The 26,022-nt window shown below is 41.8% G+C and overlaps 1 protein-coding gene across 4 annotated transcripts in view; it reads right to left on the bottom strand.

Annotated features, from left to right (window-relative positions):
• Positions 1–13,240: 13,240 nt before the first annotated feature.
• Positions 13,241–26,022, bottom strand: part of LOC121554839 (bromodomain-containing protein 1) — a 38,817-nt gene continuing 26,035 nt past the window's right edge. The window contains exons 9-14 of one of the 4 annotated variants that reach the window (XM_041868524.2): positions 24,947–25,498; positions 24,518–24,656; positions 24,064–24,194; positions 22,946–23,055; positions 13,763–13,917; positions 13,241–13,495 (exon numbers count right to left, since the gene is read on the bottom strand). In XM_041868524.2, the coding sequence (XP_041724458.2) occupies positions 13,312–13,495; positions 13,763–13,917; positions 22,946–23,055; positions 24,064–24,194; positions 24,518–24,656; positions 24,947–25,498 (1,271 nt within the window). In that variant the 3' untranslated portion in view covers positions 13,241–13,311. Of the gene's footprint in view, positions 13,496–13,762; positions 13,918–22,945; positions 23,056–24,063; positions 24,223–24,517; positions 24,657–24,946; positions 25,499–26,022 lie in introns of those variants that run through there. The other 3 variants (XM_041868523.2, XM_041868525.2, XM_041868526.2) reach the window with 3 other exon arrangements.

Here is a 26,022-nt window from a genome sequence, read left to right on the forward strand (position 1 = left end):
GTGCCTTGAAAATTCTGTCAAGCAACAAATTAAATGGTGCCAACCATATTATAATTCACACAGGTATAAATGATTTGATGAAAGAGGAAAAAAGTTTTTAGTCAGCCACCAATTGTGCAAGTTCTCCCACTTAAAAAGATGAGAGAGGCCTGTAATTTTCATCATAGGTACACTTCAACTATGACAGACAAAATGAGAAAAAGAAATCCAGAAAATCACATTGTAGGATTTTTAATGAATTTATTTGCAAATTATGGTGGAAAATAAGTATTTGATCAATAACAAAAGTTTCTCAATACTTTGTTATATACCCTTTGTTGGCAATGACACAGGTCAAACGTTTTCTGTAAGTCTTCACAAGGTTTTCACACACTGTTGCTGGTATTTTGGCCCATTCCTCCATGCAGATCTCCTCTAGAGCAGTGATGTTTTGGGGCTGTCGCTGGGCAACACGGACGTTCAACTCCGTCCAAAGATTTTCTATGGGGTTGAGATCTGGAGACTGGCTAGGCTACCTCAGGACCTTGAAATGCTTCTTACGAAGCCACTCCTTCGTTGCCTGGGCGGTGTGTTTGGGATCATTGTCATGCTGAAAGACCCAGCCACGTTTCATCTTCAAAGCCCTTGCTGATGGAAGGAGGTTTTCACTCAAAACCTCACGATACATGGCCCCATTCATTCTTTCCTTTACACGGATCAGTCGTCCTGGTCCCTTTGCAGAAAAACAGCCCCAAAGCATGATGTTTCCACCCCCATGCTTCACAGTAGGTATGGTGTTCTTTGGATGCAACTCAGCATTCTTTGTCCTCCAAACACGACGAGTTGAGTTTTTAACAAAAAGTTATATTTTGGTTTCATCTGACCATATGACATTCTCCCAATCCTCTTCTGGATCATCCAAATGCACTCTAGCAAACTTCAGACGGGCCTGGACATGTACTGGCTTAAGCAGGGGGACACGTCTGGCACTGCAGGATTTGAGTCCCTGGTGGCGTAGTATATTACTGATGATAGGCTTTGTTACTTTGGTCCCAGCTCTCTTTTCAGGTCATTCACTAGGTCCCCCCGTGTGGTTCTGGGATTTTTGCTCACCGTTCTTGTGATAATTTTGACCCCACGGGGTGAGATCTTGCGTGGAGCCCCAGATCGAGGGAGATTATCAGTGGTCTTGTATGTCTTCCATTTCCTAATAATTGCTCCCACAGTTGATTTCTTCAAACCAAGCTGCTTACCTATTGCAGATTCAGTCTTCCCAGCCTGGTGCAGGTCTACAATTTTGTTTCTGGTGTCCTTTGACAGCTCTTTGGTCTTGGCCATAGTGGAGTTTGGAGTGTGACTGTTTGATGTTGTGGAGAGGTGTCTTTTATACTGATAACAAGTTCAAACAGGTGCCATTAATACAGTTAACGAGTGGAGGACAGAGGAGCCTCTTAAAGAAGAAGTTACAGGTCTGTGAGATCCAGAAATCTTGCTTGTTTGTAGGTGACCAAATACTTATTTTCCACCATAATTTGCAAATAAATTCATTAAAAATCCTACAATGTGATTTTCTGGATTTATTTTTCTAATTTTGTCTGTCATAGTTGACGTGTACCTATGATGAAAATTACAGGCCTCTCTCATCTTTTTAAGTGGGAGAACTTGCACAATTGGTGGCTGACTAAATACTTTTTTTCCCCACTGTAGCTCCTGCAATGCAACAAGTGGCAGCCAGAGCTGCAGAGAGTTTCCTAATACCAAAATCACTAAGTCCACCTTGTTGCCACGTGGAGATGTGCCCTTCCACATTATTCAGAGCAACAACACTGAGCTGTGTAGAGGCTGTGCTCTCTTGGACAATGTTTACCTAGCGAACCACCATGACATTCACCCCTAGATTGATGCACGACCTAGTATACTTGAACAACTTGTGTAAAGGTGTTTGCTAGGAAACTGAAAGAAACGGCTCAGGGAAAAAGCAAAAACATACATCCTCCAAGGTCACGACCACTAGCCCAGCACCCCGGGCCACATCCAGAGAGGCCAACTCCACCTTACACCATCGGGCTCCATCCAGAACGGCTAACACCACCCTGCACCATCTGGCCACATCTAGAGAGGCCAGCTCCACCCTACACCAGCAGGCCCCTTCCAGAGTGGCCAACACCACCCTGCACCATCGGTCCCCTTCCAGAGTGGACAGCACCCCCTCACGCTAACAGCACAACACCACAATCAGAAGAGACCAACAGTCAGCAAGACAGCTACACAGAAGTGGCATGAAGAATAGAGCAACCTGCTGCAGCAGAGCTAAACCAAGGCATCTGCTGAACATAATCTGCTCAAAAATCCATTAATTATTTATTTGTTATTATCAGAAATATAATTTTTAGAAGCACAATTTATTATCATTATGAGTTCAGTTTTAGATAAGCTACACAGGAAAGTGGTTAAAATTAGCACATATAAATATGAGATTAGTAATTTGCTAATCTTAGATAATATGAATATAATAGCAATTTCTGTGACTCACTTAGAATGCACCTTTGATAATACAGCAGTATGAATACAAGGATATAACATCTATAGAAAAAGTTTTAGAACACCTACTCATTCAAGGGTTTTTCTTTAATTTAACTACTTTCTACATTGTAGAATAATAGTGAAGACATCAAAACTATGAAATAACACATATGGAATCATGTAGTAGCCAAAAAAGTGTTAATTCAAAATATATTTTATATTTGAGATTCTACAAATAGCCACCCTTTGCCTTGATGACAGCTTTGCACACTTTTGGCAAAGCTGGGGGGAGATATACTTTTTTTTTCAACAATAGAAGAAAATACACATACAAACAACATACAAATGCACTCAAACATCAATGCTCACACCCCCCACCTCCAGCATCACTGTCCTCAAACTGTTTTGTTTCGCTCCGTCGCCCATGCACTTTCAACTTTTAGATAATAAAGCATCAACATTTAAATAATAAAGCATTTGAGGTTTCCATTGTGTTAACGATGGAGGATTGGTTGATTTCCAGTTTTTAAGTATGCGTTTTTTCAAGATAATTGACAAGAAAAGTATCGTCCAACCCATCGGCTATCTAACTGCACCCTCATATGCCATGTCTTGAAATATGCAGACAGGCGGATTAAAAGTTCATTTACATTGTAATACTTCTGACAGAAAATAGGATTCCCTCAAGATTTCTCTGATGTCCAGAAGATTTCAAATCGAAATTTCGTGATATGAAACTTTTAAGTTGCATGTATTTGAAAATATCTACATTGGTCAGTCCAAAATAAATAAATGTATTTCCTATTACCAAGTAATTTACAGTTTCTATGCCTTTAGTTTTCCATGTGGGCCAATTTATCGCTGAATTCTGAAAAGCTATCCAAAGATTTGTTCCATAGGGCTGTGTTTTTAAGGAGTGATATTGGTTCTTGTTTCATTTTGTTCCATATCGTTATAGTGTTCTTAACTATGAAGTTGTTAATGTTCTTAGCTTTATCATTTGAAAATCGACATGTGAAAAGATTAAGGGATGAGCATGTGCATCTTCAATATTTACTCATTGTTCCTCTTTAGTGCAAGTAAAAGCCTTGGGTGGCGAGTTGATACAATTCCATGTCTGGAAGGTTAAAACCACCCTCAGACTTAGGAAGATGTAAAACCATTCCTGGTGCTTTTCTCCACGCGAATGTTTTAACAGTGTCTACATTTTCTTTTTGGGTGATCTCTGTTTTTAGTGATTATTTTTTGTCTGCTGACAATTGCTTCAGGGTTGTTGAGTGTAAGAAGGCTGTAGGATCAGTCCAACTGCTGTTTAATTCTGATTTATATGATTTTTAGAGAAGCTTTTAAAAGAATAACATTTGGCAGCAATTACAGCTATGAGTCTTTCTGGGTAAGTGTCGAAGAGCTTTGCACACCTGGATTGTACAATATTTGCCCATTATTCTTTTCAAAATTCTTCAAGCTCTGTCAAATAGGTTGTTGATCATTTCCACTCAGGAACAATCCCTGTCTTCTTGGTAAGCAACTCCAGTGTAGATTTGGCCTTGTGTTTTAAGTTATTGTCCTGCTGAAAGGTGAATTCATCTCCCAGTGTCTGGTGGAAAGCAGACTGAACCAGGTTTTCCTCTAGGATTTTGCCTGTCCGTTTATTTTTTATACTGAAAAATTCTCCAGTCCTTGACGATTACAAGCATACCCATAACATGATACAGCCACCACTATTCTTGAAAATATGGAGAGTGGTACTCAGTCATGTGTTGAATTGGATTTGCCCCAAACATAACACTTTGTATTCAGGACAGAAAGTTAATTGTTTTGCCACATTTTTTGCAGTATTACTTTAGTGCCTTGTTGCATACAGGATGCATGTTTTGGAATATTATTCTGTACAGGCTTCCTTCTTTTCTTTTCATGTGCAGTAGCTAATGGGGATCCTATTAAACTAAACTAAACTCTCTCTATCTCCCTCATTCCCTTTCTCCTGCCCTCCCTCCCCCTCCCTCCTTCCCCCCTCTCTCTGTTAAAATTGGAAGCAGTGTGTGTTTTAGTGCCACTGCAGCAATGAGTGATGGGGATAAGCAGGCACAGGGAGGCAATAGTGACAGATCCCACCAGCCATGCATGATACATTTGGAAAGAGGCTCAGTGGATATACATTGCATTCGGAAAGTATTCAGACCCCTTGACGTTTTCCACATTTTGCTACGTTACATCCTTATTCTAAAATTGATTAAATTGTTCCCCCCCCCCCCATCAATCTACACACAATACCCCATAATGACAAAGTACCTTTGGCAGCGATTACAGACTTGAGTCTTTTGGGTATGACGCTACAAGCTTGGCACACCTGTATTTGGGGAGTTTCTCCCATTCTTCTCTGCAGATCCTCTCAAGCACTGTCAGGTTGGAGTACGGCTGTAACGTAACAAAATGTGGAAAAAGTCAAGGGGTCTAAATACTTTCCAAATGCGCTGTATATTGACATGATCCCATTTAAAGGTGATTGTAGAGAGGTTTGTTGCCTTCATATTGGACTTCAATCAAACCCACCATAGCAATGTTTATGCAGTGTCTTTGTTTACAAACTTCACCCTGCACTTCAGAGTATGATTGAATAGATAGAATTGAGCTCTTAAAAGCATTTTGAATAAACTCATGCTGTGATTGGGTTCTGTGACAAGCCTGACACATTTCAACATTTCATTTCATTTGTTCACTCCTTTGAAGCAAGAAACATGAGTGGAGAAGCCAGATTACTCTGGAAAAACCAAGCAGGGATGATGAAAATGATGATGCCTCAGTGACTGCAGGTGCGTCACTGTCTATAATCGCCTCTGCACGGGTATAAACAGGCACGCAGTGCCACACATATGTATAAACGCAGGTATAGACACACGCCAACTGGTAGTGCACACAAAACACACACATGGCATATATGATATATTATTTTCACACAGGAATGTGCATGCGCACACACAAGCGCATGAATACATACACACACACACACACACACACACACATACTCCTTTACTTATACTTACACATAATCCCCAACTTGCCCCTACACTCCCTGTCTGTCCACCCCTGCAAAGACATATGCAGCTCTCCACAAAGACACCTCACACTGTGACACAGATCTAGAGACAGAAATCCTACACTATTCATGCTCTCAGAGAGGTAATTCTGTTTCTGTTTGATAGAAAGAGAAGAAGAGGGGGGATGGAAAAGAAAAGAGTGTAACTCTAATAATTCTTACAGAACAGGGCCTCTGGCAAATCCAATTGTGGCTAGTTGCACATTAAGCCCCGTCACTCAGTAGCAGCACTACACTGGCTGCCCTTGGAACAGAGAGAGGAATGTTGATGAGACTACTGGTGGTGGTGGAGGGGGAGTTTCTATTTTAGGAGCAAGAGATGAAGAGTGCAAACTCACGTTCGCATGTATGGACAAACACGTACACACACGAAAACAAATGTGCGCACACGCATACACAGGCAAGGGATGAAGCATGCATAAATGCAAGTAGACACACATCTCCGACCCATCATCCACGTCCCCGCACCAGGCACTGTACCGCAGCCAATCAAACATTGGGAACAAGATTACGCCGCACTGAGAACACTACTGTGTGCCAAATCCAACACATATGTGGACACACATTACAAACACACAGATACATGACACACACCCACCCAAAAGCAACGACGAGTCAATGTTTGATTAGGTTTTTACCTTTCAAATCGAAACACAGTCAAAAAGCATTAACAAGTCTATTTACTTTAGAGCTGGACTTTAGCTAATTATCTTAATAACTACACAAGTAATTATCCTTCACTTCAAAGGCTCCGTCTGCGTCCCAAATAGCACTCTATCCCTTACATAGTGCACTATATAAGGAATAGGGTGCCATTTGGGACACAGCCTCTCTCCCTCTCTCTCTCTCTCCATGAAGCCAGGTCCCACAGCTTCCTGTGCAGAATGAAGCACGACATTCACAGGTAATTGGCTGATCACCATGCTGCTGCTGTGTTTGATGAAAGGACATGTGAGAAGAGCCCCTACAGGTTGGGTACTAAACACACACTTGCACATAAGCATTAACACTATCACACACACACGGAAATGCACACACTCTCACACACACACACACACACACCCACTTCCAAACGCTTGTAATTTGAGAGATAAGGGGGATGCTACACATAGGCATTAACACCTTGGACCACTGAATGACTGTTAATAAAGGTGCTATAGACCTATATATGTCTATCTGGGCAGAGCCCTGCAGAAAGCGAGTAAAATCGCATCAGACTCTTCCCATCCAGTTCACCCCGAATTCCATCCTCTCTGGCCGCAGGTACAGGCAGCCAAAAGTAAAAACCAACAGAGGCAGAAATTGTTTCATTCCAAGTGCAATACCTCAGATGTACAAGATGTTGGACAAATATACACTTTAAGCAGTAAGCACTTTGACATGCAAATATAGGCCCAGCTTACTCAGACATTTTTAGACCTTTGCACTATCCTGCCGACTTATTTGTAAATATTCTGTAATATTTGTTTATTTTTGCTGTTGTTGTGTTTTACATTTTAATATGTGATCTTGTCTATATGTACTTTGACTGCTGCAAAATGAACTGACTCGAGGACATTAACGTTTTTTCTGAACAACATGAAGTTTGCCAGAGCAACATCCAAGCCGTTACACCAGAGGCCCAAACCTCTCAATGAGGTATCTACTGTTCAGATACATACTATGGCTCGCTACAATATGACAAAAAGAGAGAGTCATGGAATAATGCCCCCATTGGATCAATGGAGGCACCATGATCTGTTATTATTCAAGCCAGTTTACTCCTTTCATCCCATGACATTTGTAGAATAATATTAATCACAGTTGAATTTATTTACTTACCTGCCAATAATTCTCAGCTGTTCTCTGACATTCAGAGAAAGAGGTAGCATTCCAAATGGCACCCTATTCCCTATATAGTGCACTACTACTCTATGGGCCCGGTCAAAAGTAGCGCACTATAAAAGGAATAGGGTTCCATTTGGAACACAATCAGAGACAGACTATAGTAATCAGGTCATCAAGTAAAGTTATTAAATATTTATTAGCTAGCTACTAGCAGCAGCCAGTTCCAACATGCATGGCCGCATAGAAATGTAATGTATGACCGAATTAAATTATAAAACTTGCATTTATATTCTTTTGAAGTTGTTTGTTTGGCTTACCTTGGAAACACTCAAATTATATTTCCCCTCTGTGGTATGTTTAAGCACGGTGCATAAATATTTATATTAATCTACCTAGGGCCCCTATGTGGCCTAGCTAGTGTTTTCACCATAGCCACTGGAGAACGGGCCTATTGGGTGGAGAAGGAGGAATATATTGGGGGGATAATGTTGAATATTTGCCAGAGTTTCTCAGGACTGTTTGTGTGTTAATGTTTATGCAAGAGATGCGGTTTTTAAATATACATTCATTTAAATGTGCTACAATGCCCCCCACCTCATACCGTTTTCTTCTTGTCACAAATGTTCCTGAGGAGAGATTCCTCTCATCAATTTGAGTGTTGTTCGGCTGCAGAATTTTGACATAAATCAAAAAGTGTGTGTGTGTGTGCTTCATATGCGTGCATAACACCACCGACATTTCCTATTCCTCCCTAACCCAGGTTGGTGACAAATCTGTGTGTTGGTGAGATTATGCATTCATCCCCTCCCATCCTCTTCTTCTCTAGTTGTCACTATGGTCTCACCTGCTGGCTGCCTCCATGCCATCCTATCAACGTATCAGGCAGGGTGATGTCACGCACGCCGAGCCCCAGGCCCTGCCATGCTCGGCAGCATGCGGTAAGGTGTGTGTGTGTGAGAGAGAGAGAGTGCTTCTCTTTGTGTGTGTGTGCATGCATGCTGCGCCACATGCCACTAGGCTAATTAGAGGGCTCTTAACTCTGTCAAAGTCATTTGATGACACTGATGTGGGAGATTGATATTCACGCTTGACTCACCCGTCTTCTCTCTCTCCACCTGAGTGCTTGCTGTTGTGTTGTTTACTTCCCTACACAATTAGCATCTGATTGTTGATGGTTGGGGACTGAGTGAAGAGGTCTCACTGTGCAACCTGATGATTAGGAGGTTGGAGGAATATGCCTCTGTCCTCAATGTCTCCGGCAACTTATATTTCATATTGCATAAAAATACCATAAAACCCGCCATAAAACTATAGGTTAATACTGTGCTCTTTCACTCTGTGGTAAAAAATCTATATTTTCTCTGAACATGTTGTCCTCAGTTGGTAGAGCATGGCGCTTGTAACGCCAGAGTAGTGGGTTCGATTCCCGGGACCACCCATAAGTAAAATGTATGCACGCATGACTATATGTCGCTTTGGATAAAAGCATCTGCTAAATGGCATATTATATTATGTGAAATCCATGCACACTATTGCAGTGTCTTAATTAAAATATACATATCATAAAGCTATATTATGGTTTCTATTATATACCCTATGACTACACCTGGATTCATCTGTGTAGTATGATCTGAGAGTAGAGTAAGCCTCAGTCTGCATTCTAAATGGCACCCTATACCCTACGTCGTCCTGTTGTATCATGTACAAGTGACAAATAAACTTTGATTTGATGTAGGGAATAGGGTGCCATCTGGGACGAAACCTCAGTTATAGTGGTATTTTTATTTATTTATTTGCACCAAAGAAAACAAGTGATAAAAAAAATATTCTATCATTAATAATAAAATATTTCCAATGGGTGGGTATACCATCTGTTGACTGTCTGCTATTTGTACAAGCTGCACGTTAAACAAGCCGATTCTCCAGCACACCTAACATAGTTGATTGAGGGATCTGTCTTTTGCCAGGGATCATGCCTTCTCATTTTTTATGGAGCCACAGCGCCCCTATGTGAACAGTCTTAGAATGACATCCTATATGAATCAAGCGAGAGACCCTTGGAAATGCACAATATCACATGCCTCCACAAATCCAATGCTTTTAGATTTGTGGTAAGTAGTGAACGAGTGCACATTTGAGGAGAAAGGAAATATTATTGAGATGAACCGTCTGTTTGAATGAGCATCCTGCCTCCCTTCTTCCTTGAAGTTATCGCTGATCTCAAAATAATTGGATCTGTGAAAGCTAGTATAGCCATTGCCTGCACCTCCTATATGTACTCACCTGCATGCACTCACCTGACAAAGACTTCTTTGAAGTCGAAACAATGTTGATTTGGGTGCAGGAATAAAGCGCTGGGGAGCGGTACTATTCCGCATGCGGGCCGCTCATTCCTTTTACTCCACCTACTGTATTAGATTGTGCAGGATCCGTTATTCCCTCAATGAATTTAAAAAGGAGGGAATTTTAACAGTATTCAAACAAGGCATTACTGTCCGATTCTAACCTTGCATAATAGTCAGGTAAGCAAGCATCGTCTGGTCATCTGGGGTTGACAGGACAGAAAGTGGGTCTTCCAAAGCTGCCTGTCCTCCATTGCAGACGCAATATCATCCTTCTTCAGTCTGGTGTCGCTCCTGAGCTGGTCCATATGTGATCTCTGGCCGTCAATACTGCTGAAAGTGACTAAAATGTTTTAAAAAATGACAAATGGGGAAAAAAAGTATTTAGTCAGCCACCAATTGTGTAAGTTCTCCCACTTAAAAAGATGAGAGAGGCCTGTAATTTTCATCATAGGTACACGTCAACTATGACAGACAAAATTAGAAAAATAAATCCAGAAAATCACATTGTAGGATTTTTAATGAATTTATTTGCAAATTATGCTGGAAAATAAGTATTTGGTCACCTACAAACAAGCAAGATTTCTGGCTCTCACAGACCTGTAACTTCTTCTTTAAGAGGCTCCTCTGTCCTCCACTCGTTACCTGTATTAATGGCACCTGTTTGAACTTGTTATCAGTATAAAAGACACCTGTCCACAACCTCAAACAGTCACACTCCAAACTCCACTATGGCCAAGACCAAAGAGCTGTCAAAGGACACCAGAAACAAAATTGTAGACCTGCACCAGGCTGGGAAGACTGCATCTGCAATAGGTAAGCAGCTTGGTTTGAAGAAATCAACTGTGGGAGCAATTATTAGGAAATGGAAGACATACAAGACCACTGATAATCTCCCTCGATCTGGGGCTCCACGCAAGATCTCACCCCATGGGGTCAAAATGATCACAAGAACGGTGAGCAAAAATCCCAGAACCACACGGGGGGACCTAGTGAATGACCTGCAGAGAGCTGGGACCAAAGTAACAAAGCCTACCATCAGTAACACACTACGCCGCCAGGGACTCAAATCCTGCAGTGCCAGACGTGTCCCCCTGCTTAAGCCAGTACATGTCCAGGCCCGTCTGAAGTTTGCTAGAGTGCACTTGGATGATCCAGAAGAGGATTGGGAGAATGTCATATGGTCAGATGAAACCAAAATAGAACTTTTTGGTAAAAACTCAACTCGTCGTATTTGGAGGACAAAGAATGCTGAGTTGCATCCATAGAACACCATACCTACTGTGAAGCATGGGGGTGGAAACATCATGCTTTGGGGCTGTTTTTCTGCAAAGGGACCAGGACGACTGATCCGTGTAAAGGAAAGAATGAATGGGGCCATGTATCGTGAGATTTTGAGTGAAAACCTCCTTCCATCAGCAAGGGCATTGAAGATGAAACGTGGCTGGGTCTTTCAGCATGACAATGATCCCAAACACACCGCCCGGGCAACGAAGGAGTGGCTTCGTAAGAAGCATTTCAAGGTCCTGGAGTGGCCTAGCCAGTCTACAGATCTCAACCCCATAGAAAATCTTTGGAGGGATTTGAAAGTCCGTGTTGCCCAGCGACAGCCCCAAAACATCACTGCTCTAGAGGAGATCTGCATGGAGGAATGGGCCAAAATACCAGCAACAGTGTGTGAAAACCTTGTGAAGACTTACAGAAAACGTTTGACCTGTGTCATTGCCAACAAAGGGTATATAACAAAGTATTGAGAAACTTTTGTTATTGACCAAATACTTATTTTCCACCATAATTTGCAAATAAATTCATTAAAAATCCTACAATGTGATTTTCTGGATTTTTTTTCCTCATTTTGTCTGTCATAGTTGACGTGTACCTATGATGAAAATTACAGTCCTCTCTCATCTTTTTAAGTGGGACAACTTGCACAATTGGTGGCTGACTAAATACTTTTTTTCCCCACTGTAAAATGAAAGAGGCATGTCATCAGTAACGTGTACAGTACTGTTGAAAGATAGATTGTATCATAATAAATTATGACATTGCTCATATTGATTTTATATCATTGTCTTTTTATTATCTGTGTCTTGATAAAAAGGAAGGAAACAGTCCCAGCAATAGACCTGATAAAAAAAAGAAATCTACTAAGTATAAAAGGAAGTATCCAAAACGACCAAATGCTACCCAGAAAAATAACATAAAAAAGAATGTTGTGAAGTCTAAACCGTCAAAATTACCCAGAAGTAACTAAGAAAAAACGCAACCCAAGGATTCACCACAAAATGAGCCAATAACCACTATATACTCTTACACGATTCTCCAAATATAAAGTAATGCACATATTTTACAATAAATAACAACAGGCACATCTTCCTATGTCTACAATAAAGGTCCTAGACGTAAGTAACAGTCAAATCCATGATGTAAAAAATACATTTGTAACAAATCAAAGTATAAAATAATCTGGGCAGCAAGTTTTTTGGTTTCTTGAGAACGCCGCACTTTCGGTTTCCATAACAACAAAATACTTCCCAACATGTGAGCATCTGAAGTATAGAGATATATATATATATTCAATCATATAAATATGTACGAACAAAAATATAGTAAAACTATCGTTTAAAAAAATGCGATTACAAAAAGACTAATGCCAAAGAGAAGCTTATATTTTATAAACTCCAATAACTTAAAAAATTAAATATTTTTTAAAGGAAATACTTTCGGAAAAAAAAGTTTGTTTTAGCCCCATTATTTTACACTGCTAAGGCTTTTTACACTGGTCTTATTTTCACAGCACTTGGAAATACCACACCGTAGTGCTTACATAATTCACCAAATATTATAAATACCAATAAGAAAATCCATGGTACAGTACCAATTTCTTTCAATCTACAAAATAACTTAGTGTGTCAGACAAATATTGCCGTTATTTACAGAGTTAATTTTAAATACATAGTAGGTAGTTTTAGGTGGAAATAAATGGCGTATGGTGAGATGAGTGAGGTGAGAAAGAAGCAGCCATCTTGGCAGTGGCATGGTCATAGGGCATAGGGAAGGAGGATCATGGCAGCAGTATTGCAGCACAGGCATGGGTTCATGTTCATTATGGAACACAACAGGAAACATATCTAAATGTTTTGGAACAGAAAACGGAAATGAGCGTTTCTTATTGGGCAAGTCCATGTAACCCTCCCGGTTTCAATTCGTGTTCTTCCATTTGGTGACTCATGAACACGACCATGGAGAAAGGTAGATAGGAGGTTAACTCGGGCACATTCATTAAAGCAGCAGCCGTCAGACCAGCGGGCGGGGGCTGACGAGGAAGGGGGTACCATACCAAGCCAGGGGGGTAGCCAGGCACCTGGTAAACACAGCCAGCATAGACCTCTGGAAAGACTGACGAAGAGGAGAAGGAAGGAGCGTAGGCCAGGCTCAGGTCCGGGACAAGGCCATTAGCAGTAATTCAGGGTTGTGTGTGTGTGTGTGTATGTGTGTGTGTAAGTAATGGAGAGTAAGTGCGTGTGTGTGTGTGTGTGTGTGTTAGTCCACATCGCTCATGTCACTGACAGGTTCGTCCTGGACGATGCTAAGGTGGTTCATGGCACGTTTGAAGGCCGTCTGAACAGCCTTACGGATGCTGGACGTTCTGCCCTCCATCATCTTGATCTTGTCGATGGTCTTCTCTATCCCCAGAGGGACCATCTTAGACTTAGGAAGCCATTGCCTGAGAAGAGAGAAGAATTAAATCAAATTCAGTTACATTTCTTCTGATACAAATCTGCAAACATTTAAAACTTCTAATACAAATTTGAGTTCTCTGTGTTGTCTGTTGGTTGTCTATGAAAATTCACAGCATGTATTGAAATAACACTTTTAATATTGCAAATGTGGATAGTAAAATGGTGTATCCATGTATGTTGCTAGCAAGAACATCAAAAAGTCCCTTTCATAGCATTTAGTAATGGAGAAGAACAGAGAAGATATGTCTCACCAGCTGCGTTTGTTGTCGAAGAATAGGACGAGGAAGAGTTTTTCTTCGTTCTTGTACTGCATCCGTTCTCCGACCCGGAGGACGTCGAGGGGGGGCATGGGGATAGACACCCCATTGTGCTGGCACCCCACCCGGGGCATGTGGGGGTCGACGATCTAACGTGGTGGGAGAGGTGTACCAGGGTTACTAGGGGGTGGTGTCTGTGGTGTTATGACACAGTATACTTGCATACACACAGACGTGCACTGCACACACATGCGCAAACACACACAGCTGGTGCTTGTGATGAAAAGAGGTGCATCCACTTAGTCCTCTCAAACTAAAGATCAAACCAGACCTGTATTTGACAATGGTGCCATCTAGAGGACTTGGAAGATATGGACCTAGGTTTTAAATGAAAAGCAAAGACAAAACAACATTGTAGGGTTTGTGGGTGTGTTACCGCTCAAACAGCTAGTGTGTGTGTGTGAACGTCACTCAATCAATATACGATGAAAGGGATAGCAAGCAGGGCCTAAAATTAACACCCACCAAATTCGGGTAGATTTTGGCATTGGCGTGTAAGAATTTCTAATTCACCAACCACATTGGTCAAAAGTCAAATATGGGCACATGTGCGAGTAGTGATTTATAGCAAAATAAATGCTGCAGTAGCTGTTTTCAAAGTATTTCTGCCGTTTTGTATCATATCTGGTAATGCACAAAGAAATAGGAATCCTAACGTTTTAGCTATCTCACCTCGCGAAGCAACACTGCCTGGCTGAAGAACTGTGTGCACTGCGAGTGAAGAGCTGAAAAATGACATTTACATTGTTTTGTTCACAAATTAGGCTGTTTTTCAATGTGTGAGTTTGCTTCCACTGCTAACAAAAGGGACGTAGTCAGCCTCTACTAGTCAGATTCTCACAGGCACACTAGAATAGATTCCTCGACGGAATCGACTCCTAAGATTCAGTATTTTGCAGTAGTGTACTTCCGAGAACAAACTCTCGCATCTATCACAGCAAAGAAAGAGCGAGCTAACGAAGGAGGGAGAGAGAGAGGGGAGGGGCACAGCCAGGCATGTCGGCCAGCAGGCAGAACCGTGCATCGGTAATCAAAAGATGTATAGGCTATCGCAATGCTGTGTCTTACAATTTCTTGGCTTGCAAGACGGAGTTATTCTACACGAAACAGACTGAAGATCAAACACACGCTAACGTTTTTCATAGTGAAGAGAAAGAGCAGGCGAGCTAGCGAGGGAGAGAGTGGCCGGTGTAGGCAGACAGTCGGAACCATGCGCATATGCTATATCTTGGTAATCTGTATATCGCAATGTCTTGTCTTGCAATGCCTTGTAAATTCACCAAAAAGTACATTAAAGTATATAATTAGGCTATCATTGACTATGACTAAGCTATTCTTCATAGTGCCTGTGAATTGAAGTTGAACATTACCAAATGCATCAATTTAATTAAGCCTAAATGTGCAATAAAAAGTATTGTTCCTATAGCTTATTTAATGAAACCGTGGCTGGCTGTTCCTTGAGAGCTAACTTCCTGTAGGTTTTCGCTCCAACCCCAGTTGTAACTAACCTGATTCAGTTTATCAACCAGCTAATTATCGAATCAGATGCGATAGATTAGGGTTGGAGTGAACACCTACAGGACAGTACCTCTCCAGGAACAGGGTTGGAGAGCCCTGTCCTAGGCAATAGATCGCAAAGCAAGGCATCCCCACTAAACCTGGAAAAGGCAAATTCACTTTCTCATCCATAAATGCATCTCAAGTGCAAATACGATTCAGCAGCTCAAATCAACATGATGGGGGCATTGTTATTAGGAAGGCCGCGTACAAAGGATCACTAAAATAATGATTATGATCACACTTAAATCAATTTAAATATCATGAGGACACCTACAGTGCCTTCAGAAAGTATTCATACCCCTTGACTTATTCCACATTGTTGTGTTACAGCCTGAATTCAAAATGGATTTAAAAAACATTCTGACAAAGTGAAAATGTTTTTAGAAATGTTTGCAAATGTATTGAAAATGAAATACATTAATCTCATTTAGTCAATACTTCGTAGAAGCACCTTTGGCAGCGATTACAGCTGAGTCTTTCTGGGTAAGTCTCGAAGAGCTTTCCACACCTGGATTGTACAACATTTGCCCATTATTTTAAAAACATTCTTCAAGCTCTGTCAAATTGGTTGCTGATCATTGCTAGACAACCATTTTCAGGTCTTTCCATAGATTTTCAAGTAGATTTAAGTCAAAACTGTAACTCGGCCACTCTGGAACATTCACGGTCTTCTTGGTAAGAAGCTCCTGTGTAGATTTGGCCTTGTGTTTTAGGCTATTGTCCAGCTGAAAGGTGAATTCATCTCCCAGTGTCTGGTGGAAAGCAGACTGAACCAGGTTTTCCTCTAGGATTTTACCTGTGCTTAGCTCCATTCCATTAATTTTTTATACTGAAAGACTCCCCAGTCCTTAACGATTACAAGCATACTCATAACATGATGCAGCCACCACTATGCTTGAAAATATGGAGAGTGGTACTCAGTAATGTGTTCTATTAGATTTTGGCCCAAACATAACACTTTGTATTCAGGACAAAAAGTAAATTTCTTTGCCACATTCTTTGCAGTATTACTTTAGTGCCTTGTTGCCAACAGAATGTTTTAGAATAGTTTTATTCTGTACAGGCTTCCTCCCATCACTCTGTCATTAAGTCAATATTGTGGAGTAACTACAATGTTAATCCATCCTCCGTTTTCTCCTATCACAGCCATTAAACTCTTCAACATTTACATTTTAGTCATTTAGCAGACGCTCTTATCCAGAGCGACTTACAGTTAGTGAGTGCATACATTTTTCATACTTCAACTGTTTTAAAGTCACCATTGGCCTCATGTAGCTCAGTTGGTAAAGCATGGCGCGTGCAACGCCAGGGTTGTGGGTTCGTTTCCCATGGGGGGCCAGTATGAAAAAATGTATGCACTCACTAACTGTAAGTCGCTCTGGATAAGAGCGTCTGCTAAATTACTAAAATGTAAATGTAATGTTGAAATCCCTGAGCGGTTTCCTTCCTCTTCGGCAAATGAGTTAGGAAGGACGCTTGTATCTTTGTAGTGACTGGGTGTATTGATACACCATCCAAAGTGTAATGAATAATTTCACCATGCTCAAAGGGATATTCAATGTCTGCTTTTTTATTTGTACCCATCTACCAATAAGTGCCCTTTTTTGCGAGGCATTGGAACACCTCCCTGGTCTTTGTGGTTGAATCTGTGTTTACAATTCACTGCACGACTGCGGGCCCTTACAGATAATTGTATGTGTGGGGTACAGAGATGAGGTAGTCATTAAAAAATCATGTTAAACACTCTTATTGCACACAAGAGTCCATGCAACTTATTATGTGAGTTGTTCAGCAAATGTTTACTACTGATCTTATTTAGGCTTGCCATAACAAAAGGGTTGAATACTTAGAGCTTTTCATTTTTATTAATTAGTAAACATTTTGAAAAACATAATTCCACTTTGACATTATGCGGTATTGTGTGTAGGCCAGTGACAAAAAAATCTCTACATCAAATTTTATTTGTCACATGTGCCGAATACAACAGGTGAAGACTTTACACTGAAATGCTTACTTACTTGCCTCGAAGCGAGCATAGAAGTAATTTAGGTTGTCTGGTAGGCTCGCAGCTGTGCTTCCCTTTGTAGTCTGTAATAGTTTGCAAGCGAGCGTCGGAGCCGGTGTAGTATGATTCGATCTTAGTAATAACGCTTTGCCTGTTTAATGGATCGTTGGAGGCATAGCAGGATTTCTTATAAGCTTCCAGGTTAGAGTCCCGCTCCTTGAAAGCAGCAGCTCTACCCTTTAGCTCAGTGCAGATGTTGCCTGTAATCCATGGCTTCTGGTTGGGGTATGTACGTACAGTCGTGGTCAAAAGTTGAGAATGACACAAATATTAATTTTCACAAAGTCTGCTGCCTCACTTTTTATGATAGCAATTAGCATATACTCCAGAATGTTATGAAGAGTGATCAGATTAATTGCAAAGTCCCTCTTTGCCATGAAAATGAACTTAATCCCCCCAAAAAACATTTCCACTGCATTTCAGCCCTGCCACAAAAGGACCAGCTGACATCATGTCAGTGATTCTCTCGTTAACACGGGTGAGAGTGTTGACGAGGACAAGGCTGGAGATCACTCTGTCATGCTGATTGAGTTAGAATAACAGACTGGAAGCTTTAAAAGGAGGGTGGTGCTTGAAATCATTGTTCTTCCTCTGTTAACCATGGTTACCTGCAAGTAAACACGTGCCGTCATCATTGCTTTGCACAAAAAGGGCTTCACAGGCAAGGATATTGCTGCTAGTAAGATTGCACCTAAATCAACCATTTATCAGATCATCAAGATCATCAAGGAGAGAGGTTAAATTGTTGTAAAGAAGGCTTCAGGGCGCCCAAGAAAGTCCAGCAAGCGCCAGAACCGTCTCCTAAAGTTGCTTCAGCTGCGGGATCGGGGCACCACCAGTGCAGAACTTGCTCAGGAATGGCAGCAGGCAGGTGTGAGTGCATCTGCACGCACAGTGAGGCAAAGACTTTTGGAGGATGGCCTGGTGTCAAGAAGGGCAGCAAGGAAGCCACTTCTCTCCAGGAAAAACATCAGGGACAGACTGATATTCTGTAAAAGGTAAAGGGATTGGACTGCTGAGGACTGGGGTAAAGTCATTTTCTCTGATGAATCCCCTTTCCGATTGTTTGGGGCATCCGGAAAAAAGCTTGTCCGGAGAAGACAAGGTGAGCGCTACCATCAGTCATGTGTCATGCCAACAGTAAAGCATCCTGAGTCCATTCATGTGTGGGGTTGCTTCTCAGCCAAGGGAGTGGGCTCACTCACAATTTTGCCTAAGAACACAGCCAAGAATAAAGAATGGTACCAATACTTCCTCCAAGAGCAACTTCTCCCAACTATCCAAGAACAGTTTGGTGACAAACAATGCCTTTTCCAGCATGATGGAGCACCTTGACAGAAGGCAAAAGTGATAACTAAGTGGCTCGGGGAACAAAACATCTACATTTTGGGTCCATGGCCAGTAAACTCCCCAGACCTTAATCCCATTGTGAACTTGTGGTCAATCCTCAAGAGGCTGGTGGACAAACAAAAACCCACAAATTCTGATAAACTCCAAGCATTGATTATGCAAGAATGGGCTACCATCAGTCAGGATGTGGCCCAGAAGTTAATTGACAGCATGCCAGGGCGGATTGCAGAGGTCTTGAAAAAGAAGGGTCAACACTGCAAATATTGACTCTTTGCATAAACTTAATGTAATTGTCAATAAAAGCCTTTGACACTTATGGAATGCTTGTAATTATACTTCAGTATACCATAGTAACATCTGACAAAAATATCTAAAAACACTGAAACAGCAAACTTGTGAAAAAAACAATACTTGTGTCATTCTCAAAACTTTTGACCATGACCGTACGGTCACTTTGGGGATGACGTCATCAATGCACTTATTGATGAAGCCAGTGACTGATGTGGTGTACTCCAATGCCATCGGAAGAATCCCGGAACATATTCCAGTCTGTGCTAGCAAAACAGTCCTGTAGTTTAGCATCTGCTTCATCTGACCACTTTTGTATTGAGTGAGTCACTGGTGCTTCCTGCTTTAGTTTTTGTTTGTAAGCAGGAATCAGGAGGATATAATTATGGTCAGATTTGCCAAATGGAGGGCGAGGGAGAGCTTTGTATGTGTCTCTGTGTGTAGAGTAAAGGTGGTCTAGAGTGTTTTTTCACTCTGGTTGCACATGTAACATGCTGGTAGAAATGAGGTAAAATGGATTTAAGTTTCCCTGCATTAAAGTCCCCGGCCACTAGGAGCGCCGCTTCTGGATGAGCATTTTCTTGTTTGCTTATGGCTGTATACAGCTCATTGAGTGCGGTCTTAGTGCCAGCATCGGTTTGTGGTGGTAAATAGCTACGAAGAATATAGATGAAAACTCTCTTGGTAGATAGTGTGGTCTACAGCTCATCATGAGATACTCTACCTCAGGTGAGCAAAACCTCAAGACTTCCTTAGATATCTTGCACCAACTGTTTTTTACAAATATACATAGACCGCCACCCCTTGTCTTACCAGAGGCTGCTGTTCTATCCTGCCGATAGTGTATAACCCGCCAGCTGTTTGTTATTCATGTCGTCGTTCAACCACGACTCGGTGAAACATAAGATATTACAGTTTTTAATGTCCCGTTGGTAGGATATATGTGCTTGTAGTTCGTCCACTTTATTATCAAGTCATTGTACTTTGGCCAATAGTACCGATGGCAAAGGCAGATGAGCCACTCGTCGCCGGCTCCTTACCAGGCACCCCGATCTCCTTCCGCAATATATCTCTGTCTCTTTCTACTGCGAATGACGGGAGCAAATCCCTCTCGTCTGGAGCAAATCCCTCTCGTCCGACTCATTAAAGAAAGATTATTCGTCCAGTTCAAGGTGAGAAATCGCTTTTCTGATGTCCAGAAGCTCTTTTCAGCAACATTATGTACAAAATAAGTTACAAACAATGCGAAAAAAAATATATATAGCACGGTTGGTTAAGGGCCCATAAAAACGGCAGCCATCCCCTCCGGCACCATCTCAAAAAAAAAATAATACTTCTTTACACTAATTTTAAATTCAGGCTGTAACAACAAAATGTGGAAAAAGTCAAGGGGTGTGAATATTTTCTGAAGTCACTGTATACATTTGGCAGCCAATCATGAGTTATCAGTGTAGCCTATTATAGTCTAGACATGACGTTGAAATTAGGGCTGTCAAATGATTAAAAATTTTAATCAAATTAATCAGAATTTTCAGTGGATTAATCATGATTAATCACTATTTGCAATTACACCTGAATCCTAACCATTTTTTTTCTGAAATGCATACGATGTCCCGCTCACGTGCAACAGACAGGAACTGTTCTTTACAAGCCTCCGCAAAATGACGCTCCTCAGTTTTTAATATAGTCAGCGCAAAAGACTTCAGTTCCCACGTGTCACTGATTAAATGTGCAGTTACTCCGAGGTAATTGTTGTTACTCACTGATGTCCAATGGTCTCCTGTCAGGGCGATATGATTTACTTGAGCCAAGACCTCTTTCCTTTTTTCTTTTTCGTTTTCATAGAGCTCGTGGATTTTCTTCATAACTGTGGCTCTTGACGGTGGCTTATAGAATGAGTCTTGAGACGCCACTTGCAAAACATCAAGGAAACCTGAGTCTTCTACAATGCTAATGGGTCTACAATCCTTTGCAATCCATTTTGCTATTGTGTTGGTCAAATTATCTGAGGTTGATTTTGTTAATTGCCTGCAAACATTCAGCGTGGTCTGGCGCAAACCACTTGCTGAATCTGACGGCCCAGCAAACGCATGTTTGGCGTTGACATGGTACTTCAAGCTTGAACAGCTCCGGTGAAATTGAAACTCCTTCTTACAAATCTTGCAAATAACCTTGTACTTGTTAACTGTACCATCATCATTCTTTTTATATTTGAATCCGTCAATAGGCCCACTTTGCTCACCTTGCTCCATCTCGCCTCTAGCTCCCAACCACTTTCCTGACCTGAATAATTTGTCACACTGCGCATGCGTGAAATGCGTTAAAAAAATTGACGTAATTAACAGCAAACAACTAATTAACGTCGTTAACGCGCTATTTTTGACAGCCCTAGTTGAAATATCTTCTCACCTAGAATAAAAACCTCCAGGCCTCCGTCATGAGTCAATTACATTTGAAAAAAATTAAGAATTACAGGGGGCAGCTGGGAAACGTAATCCTGTGTGAATCGTCCTCTGTAATAACGCACATGCTTGGATAATAATTACATAACCAAGGTCTCTAGTAATACCCATCTGAATAGGGCTATAACATGGCAAAGAATGGGCTTATCAGCGTAGGATGCGCAGCATCATCACATGGGATCCGTCAAGGCTGCGCACAGCAGAAATATCACTGAAATATTCTAGTTCCTACACATCACCTTCTATATTCAAACAAAATAGCACTTTTATAGGCTAAGTTAACGAACAAATGGGCAGCATCATGTTCATGTCAGTCCTCTAGAACGCAAATGTAGTCTTCCTAGTAGGACGCTGCAATAATGAGGTGGTGTGTACGTGTGTGTGCATCTGTTTGGGAGTCCAGCAAGAGTCGACTCCTTCAACTCCAACCACAGAGGTCAGAGTCGACTCCTAAAATCCTGGAGTCGTGTACCACTAAAGGCATCCGCATGCTTCCCAGCCGAAATAGCTTGTGCATATATTATGACGACATTTTGTTACTTTTGTTCATTTTGGACTTCGGCAAGGGTTTTTTCGGCTGTTCGAGCACACAAAACATTTTCACAAGGCAAGCCGAAGTCAGTAGCCGAAGTCTACGCCCCCTCGTCTGTGATTGGTCAACAGTAGGGATTCTTCAATAAAGTGCCTGTTGTCATTCAACAAGAGACGACTTGTCCTCATGCACATTTTTTCACTTGAAAAATACTGCACCAAACATCCTAGTCAGATGCAAAATTGCACGACTAAGATCTCTGCCAAACTTCAAAATTAATGACAGATTTATTGACTAATCTTAGATTAATTCTGACTATTTTGAGGAAGCGTATACTGGCTACGGCGTCTCAAAATGGACAAACAGTACTATTGCTGCTTTTTTCTAGTTTTTCAAGTGAAGGTCTTTTAAGGGAGTATGCGAGCACACTCGTTCGGTTCGCCTAGCCGAGCATGCTGATGCCTTAGTGCACACGTGACGACTTGAGTGGCCCCGTTACCACGGTAAGCTTAAAAAGGGGCAGCTGAACAATTATCTCATCTGTGATATTTTGGTTAAAAGACTCAGGTCACAAAATATTAAATTGAGCAATATATCACATTACTTCTTATTACTAATACATTCCTTGATTTTGAAACATTGCTACGCATGCTCATCCATTTTGATTTGTGTTTTTTGGTGTAATTAATGCAACAACAAAATAATGGTGGCTAAACAATCTGAGTGGCTGGTAGATCGTTTTTATCTACCTGCCACAGTGACTGGTAGACAAAAAAGTTAGTTGTAGGCCCTGGTAGCAAGCACTGAGAAGTGACAATGAGATAGTCAGGTGTCATACATATACGCTCACTGTCACTCACCAAGGCAGGATAGGAAGGGTATCCGCTACATTTTGCCCAAACTAGCTTTAGAGGTTCCAGAACAACTGTTGCAGCACTAGCAGGCATCCAAATATTGCTGTTGCCAACTTCTATGGAAGCAGGAATAACAACAATCAAGTTAGGAGGGGTTCACTGTAAATAGAGCAAAACACTTCCAGAGCCATGCTAATAGTGACAGCATCAACACACACAGGTTTTATACATCACAACTCACCTAAAAACGTGATATTATAAAAATAATACAATTTGGACTGTAAATGAATATAATTGCTTTAATTGATGTTTATCTAGCGTGCATCGTAGTATACTACTCAGGAAAACTCTGGGCTCTGGTTAAATCCTAAAGCTAGGGCCAGGAGTTTTGGGGCACATTTTGAGGTACTGTGCTTTTTCCCGGTACTTCCAGCATTGTCCACTAGTGTTGCTGCAGGTAGGAAATCCTAGGAAATGTTCTGTAATTGACACAAGCTGTCTCCAATCAATCAATGTCTGGTTGTGCGTGTGTTTGGCAGGGGGGATTGCCTAAGCCAGGGGAGGAATAGCTCTGCGAAACTTAAAATCGCACAAAACCTATTATTATTTGCAGTGAATACTATTTGTAGATCAGTGATTTTACACCTCACTTTGCTCAAGCTGATCCTCTCCAACAGACTTGGAAGTTGTAGCAAAAAATGTGTCAATTAGGGGCAGTAAAAGGGGAGAGTCATTGAAACCAACCAAGTATATTGTAGAAAATTCGGGGGGTAGCCCCGTCCGGGACTCAAACCTGGATCCAGCGACTGTCAATGGCTTCCCGTGGCTTTGGTGATCCCCCACCAAACACACACGCACAACAAGACATTGATTGATTGGAGACAGTTTGTGTCAATTAAATAACATTTCCTAGGATTTTCTACCTGCAGCAAACCTAGTGGATCATGCTGGAAATACCGGTAAAGGAACAGTGCCTCAAAAGCTGCCCCAAAACTCCTGGCCCTATAGCAATACATCTACTCCTCTGACTCTCAGCCGACCTCATCTGATACAATACATACAAACACATTTCCCTCCGCAATCTCCACTTTCCTGTATGATTAACATCAAGACAGACAACTTACCGGCAGCAATCCTAGCAGCTCTGGCAAAGTTCCCGGTTTCTATAGAGGCAATGAGCTCGTTCTTATCATCCACAGTGTTTCTTCGGACCAGGGCCGGTTTGCCCTTACCACATGTTGGAAGACTGAGGGTGCTGCTGAAATCAGGAAAAGACATCCACACTGTATGTGAGTCAGACTGCCTTCTACATGACACACTACAGATAAATTACCAGACTACATAGTTGAACTACCAAGTACCACCAACCATGTTCAGCAGTGAAAAGTGCAGCAGCTAGAGACGCCAAGCCTATGTTGCTTTGAGCGTTTGATTGAGCCTGCCTGTGTTTCCACAATTGGGACTACTCTAGTGGTTCCATTGTGCCAGGCGGGCTCAATCAAGCTCAGTTTAAGTAACTGAAAGACAACTAATTATATTTGAACCCAGGTCTGCTGTGAGGTATATGCATGTACCTACCTGGTGCTGCCCAGCAGACTACCACTAGATGAGATGCTGGACTCTGAGGCACACCGTCTCCTGGTTTCTAGAGGCCTGCTGGCACCTAGCTCCTTCTCTTCATCAATTACCTCCTCCATCACAAAACCATTAGACAGGCCTGAGGCCAGAAACACAGAGCAGTACAGTAAGTATACTATACATAAACCAACTATAGCATAGACCTACAACATTTTGACCTTTTTTCTTAAAGCGTCTCAGAGTAGGGGTGCTGATCTAGGATCAGTTTAGCAATTTAGATTATAATTAATAAGATTACATGGACAAGGGGAACCTGATCTCTTAATTCACAAGTCTGTGAAGATCATGTTCTACTTATTCATGCTCTATTAAAGAGTCCCATTAAGATAAGTACTTTATTTTCTGACAAGTGAAAAGAACCCTATTTACCTGTGTCAATGCGTTTGACAGGGGACTCGTCTTCCCCGTCTCCGCCCCCCTCGCTGTCCCCCCCGCTGGGACTGTGGCTCCTCTTCCTGGTCCTGGGGTGGAGGAGGGTCTCCAGTCTGGGGATCATCACCGACAGGAAGGCCTTGGTGCCCAGCTGAGGGCACCCTGTCTGGGCCTCGCCGCCTCCTCTGCACCCCTGGTTCTTCCCAGGGCTAGAGTTCTTGGACTTCCTGAAGAGCACGGCAGTGCGGCGGTTGACAGTCATCCCCGAGGGTTGGGCCAGGGTGGAGGTGGCCACCACACTCACGTTCCCCTCTGAGAGAAGCAGGGGGTTCTGGGAGTCGGAGTGGCCATTGAGAAGGGTCTTGGGGGTGGTGGAGGAAGCACTGTTGGGTTTCTCCTGGTCAAATTTGACCTGTCCGTGGGTCTTGCTGTCCAGGGTGGGGTTGGGGTGGATGGGTTTGAGGGTAGGGGGTTCTGAGTTGCTCTCAAAGTGCAGGAGAGGAGGTAGGGAGTCAGAGGGTTCCAATTTGGGAGGTAATGATTTGTCCCCTGTTGAAGAATAGGAGAGAATACAGTGAGAAAACACATAGAAAGCATAACATTATATAGATCACAATGTAATATGAAAATAAGTACTGTACATCTTGAATAAAGATGACCAGAACCATTCCTAAAGCACATCATCCTCAGGGTGAAGACTTATTCCTTGCAGAATTACAAGACTTCAATACAAATTATCTTGCCTTCTAGAATGCATAGCTAAATAACCAATGAGACAGCAAAATATTTAAATCACAGCACGCAAAGTATTTTGCATTCTAGAAGTGTAGGTCAGTGTAGGTTTACTGTGAATCAATTCAGGCTCTTAGCATATCAACTCCACTGTACCATGACCATGTTAAAGAGAAAGCCATGCTACCATGCAGATATACTGTATCACTACAATAGTATCCCACTTCAGCAGGCACACTCATTAACCAGGCAAAGGGATGTCCAGAGGCAAGGGATATCATTGACATTTACATTTTAGTCATTTAGCAGACGCTCTTATCCAGAGCGACTTACAGTTATTG

This window comes from Coregonus clupeaformis, chromosome 40 (genome assembly GCF_020615455.1).
Source record: "Coregonus clupeaformis isolate EN_2021a chromosome 40, ASM2061545v1, whole genome shotgun sequence".
In the NCBI taxonomy this organism is placed as follows: domain Eukaryota; kingdom Metazoa; phylum Chordata; class Actinopteri; order Salmoniformes; family Salmonidae; genus Coregonus; species Coregonus clupeaformis.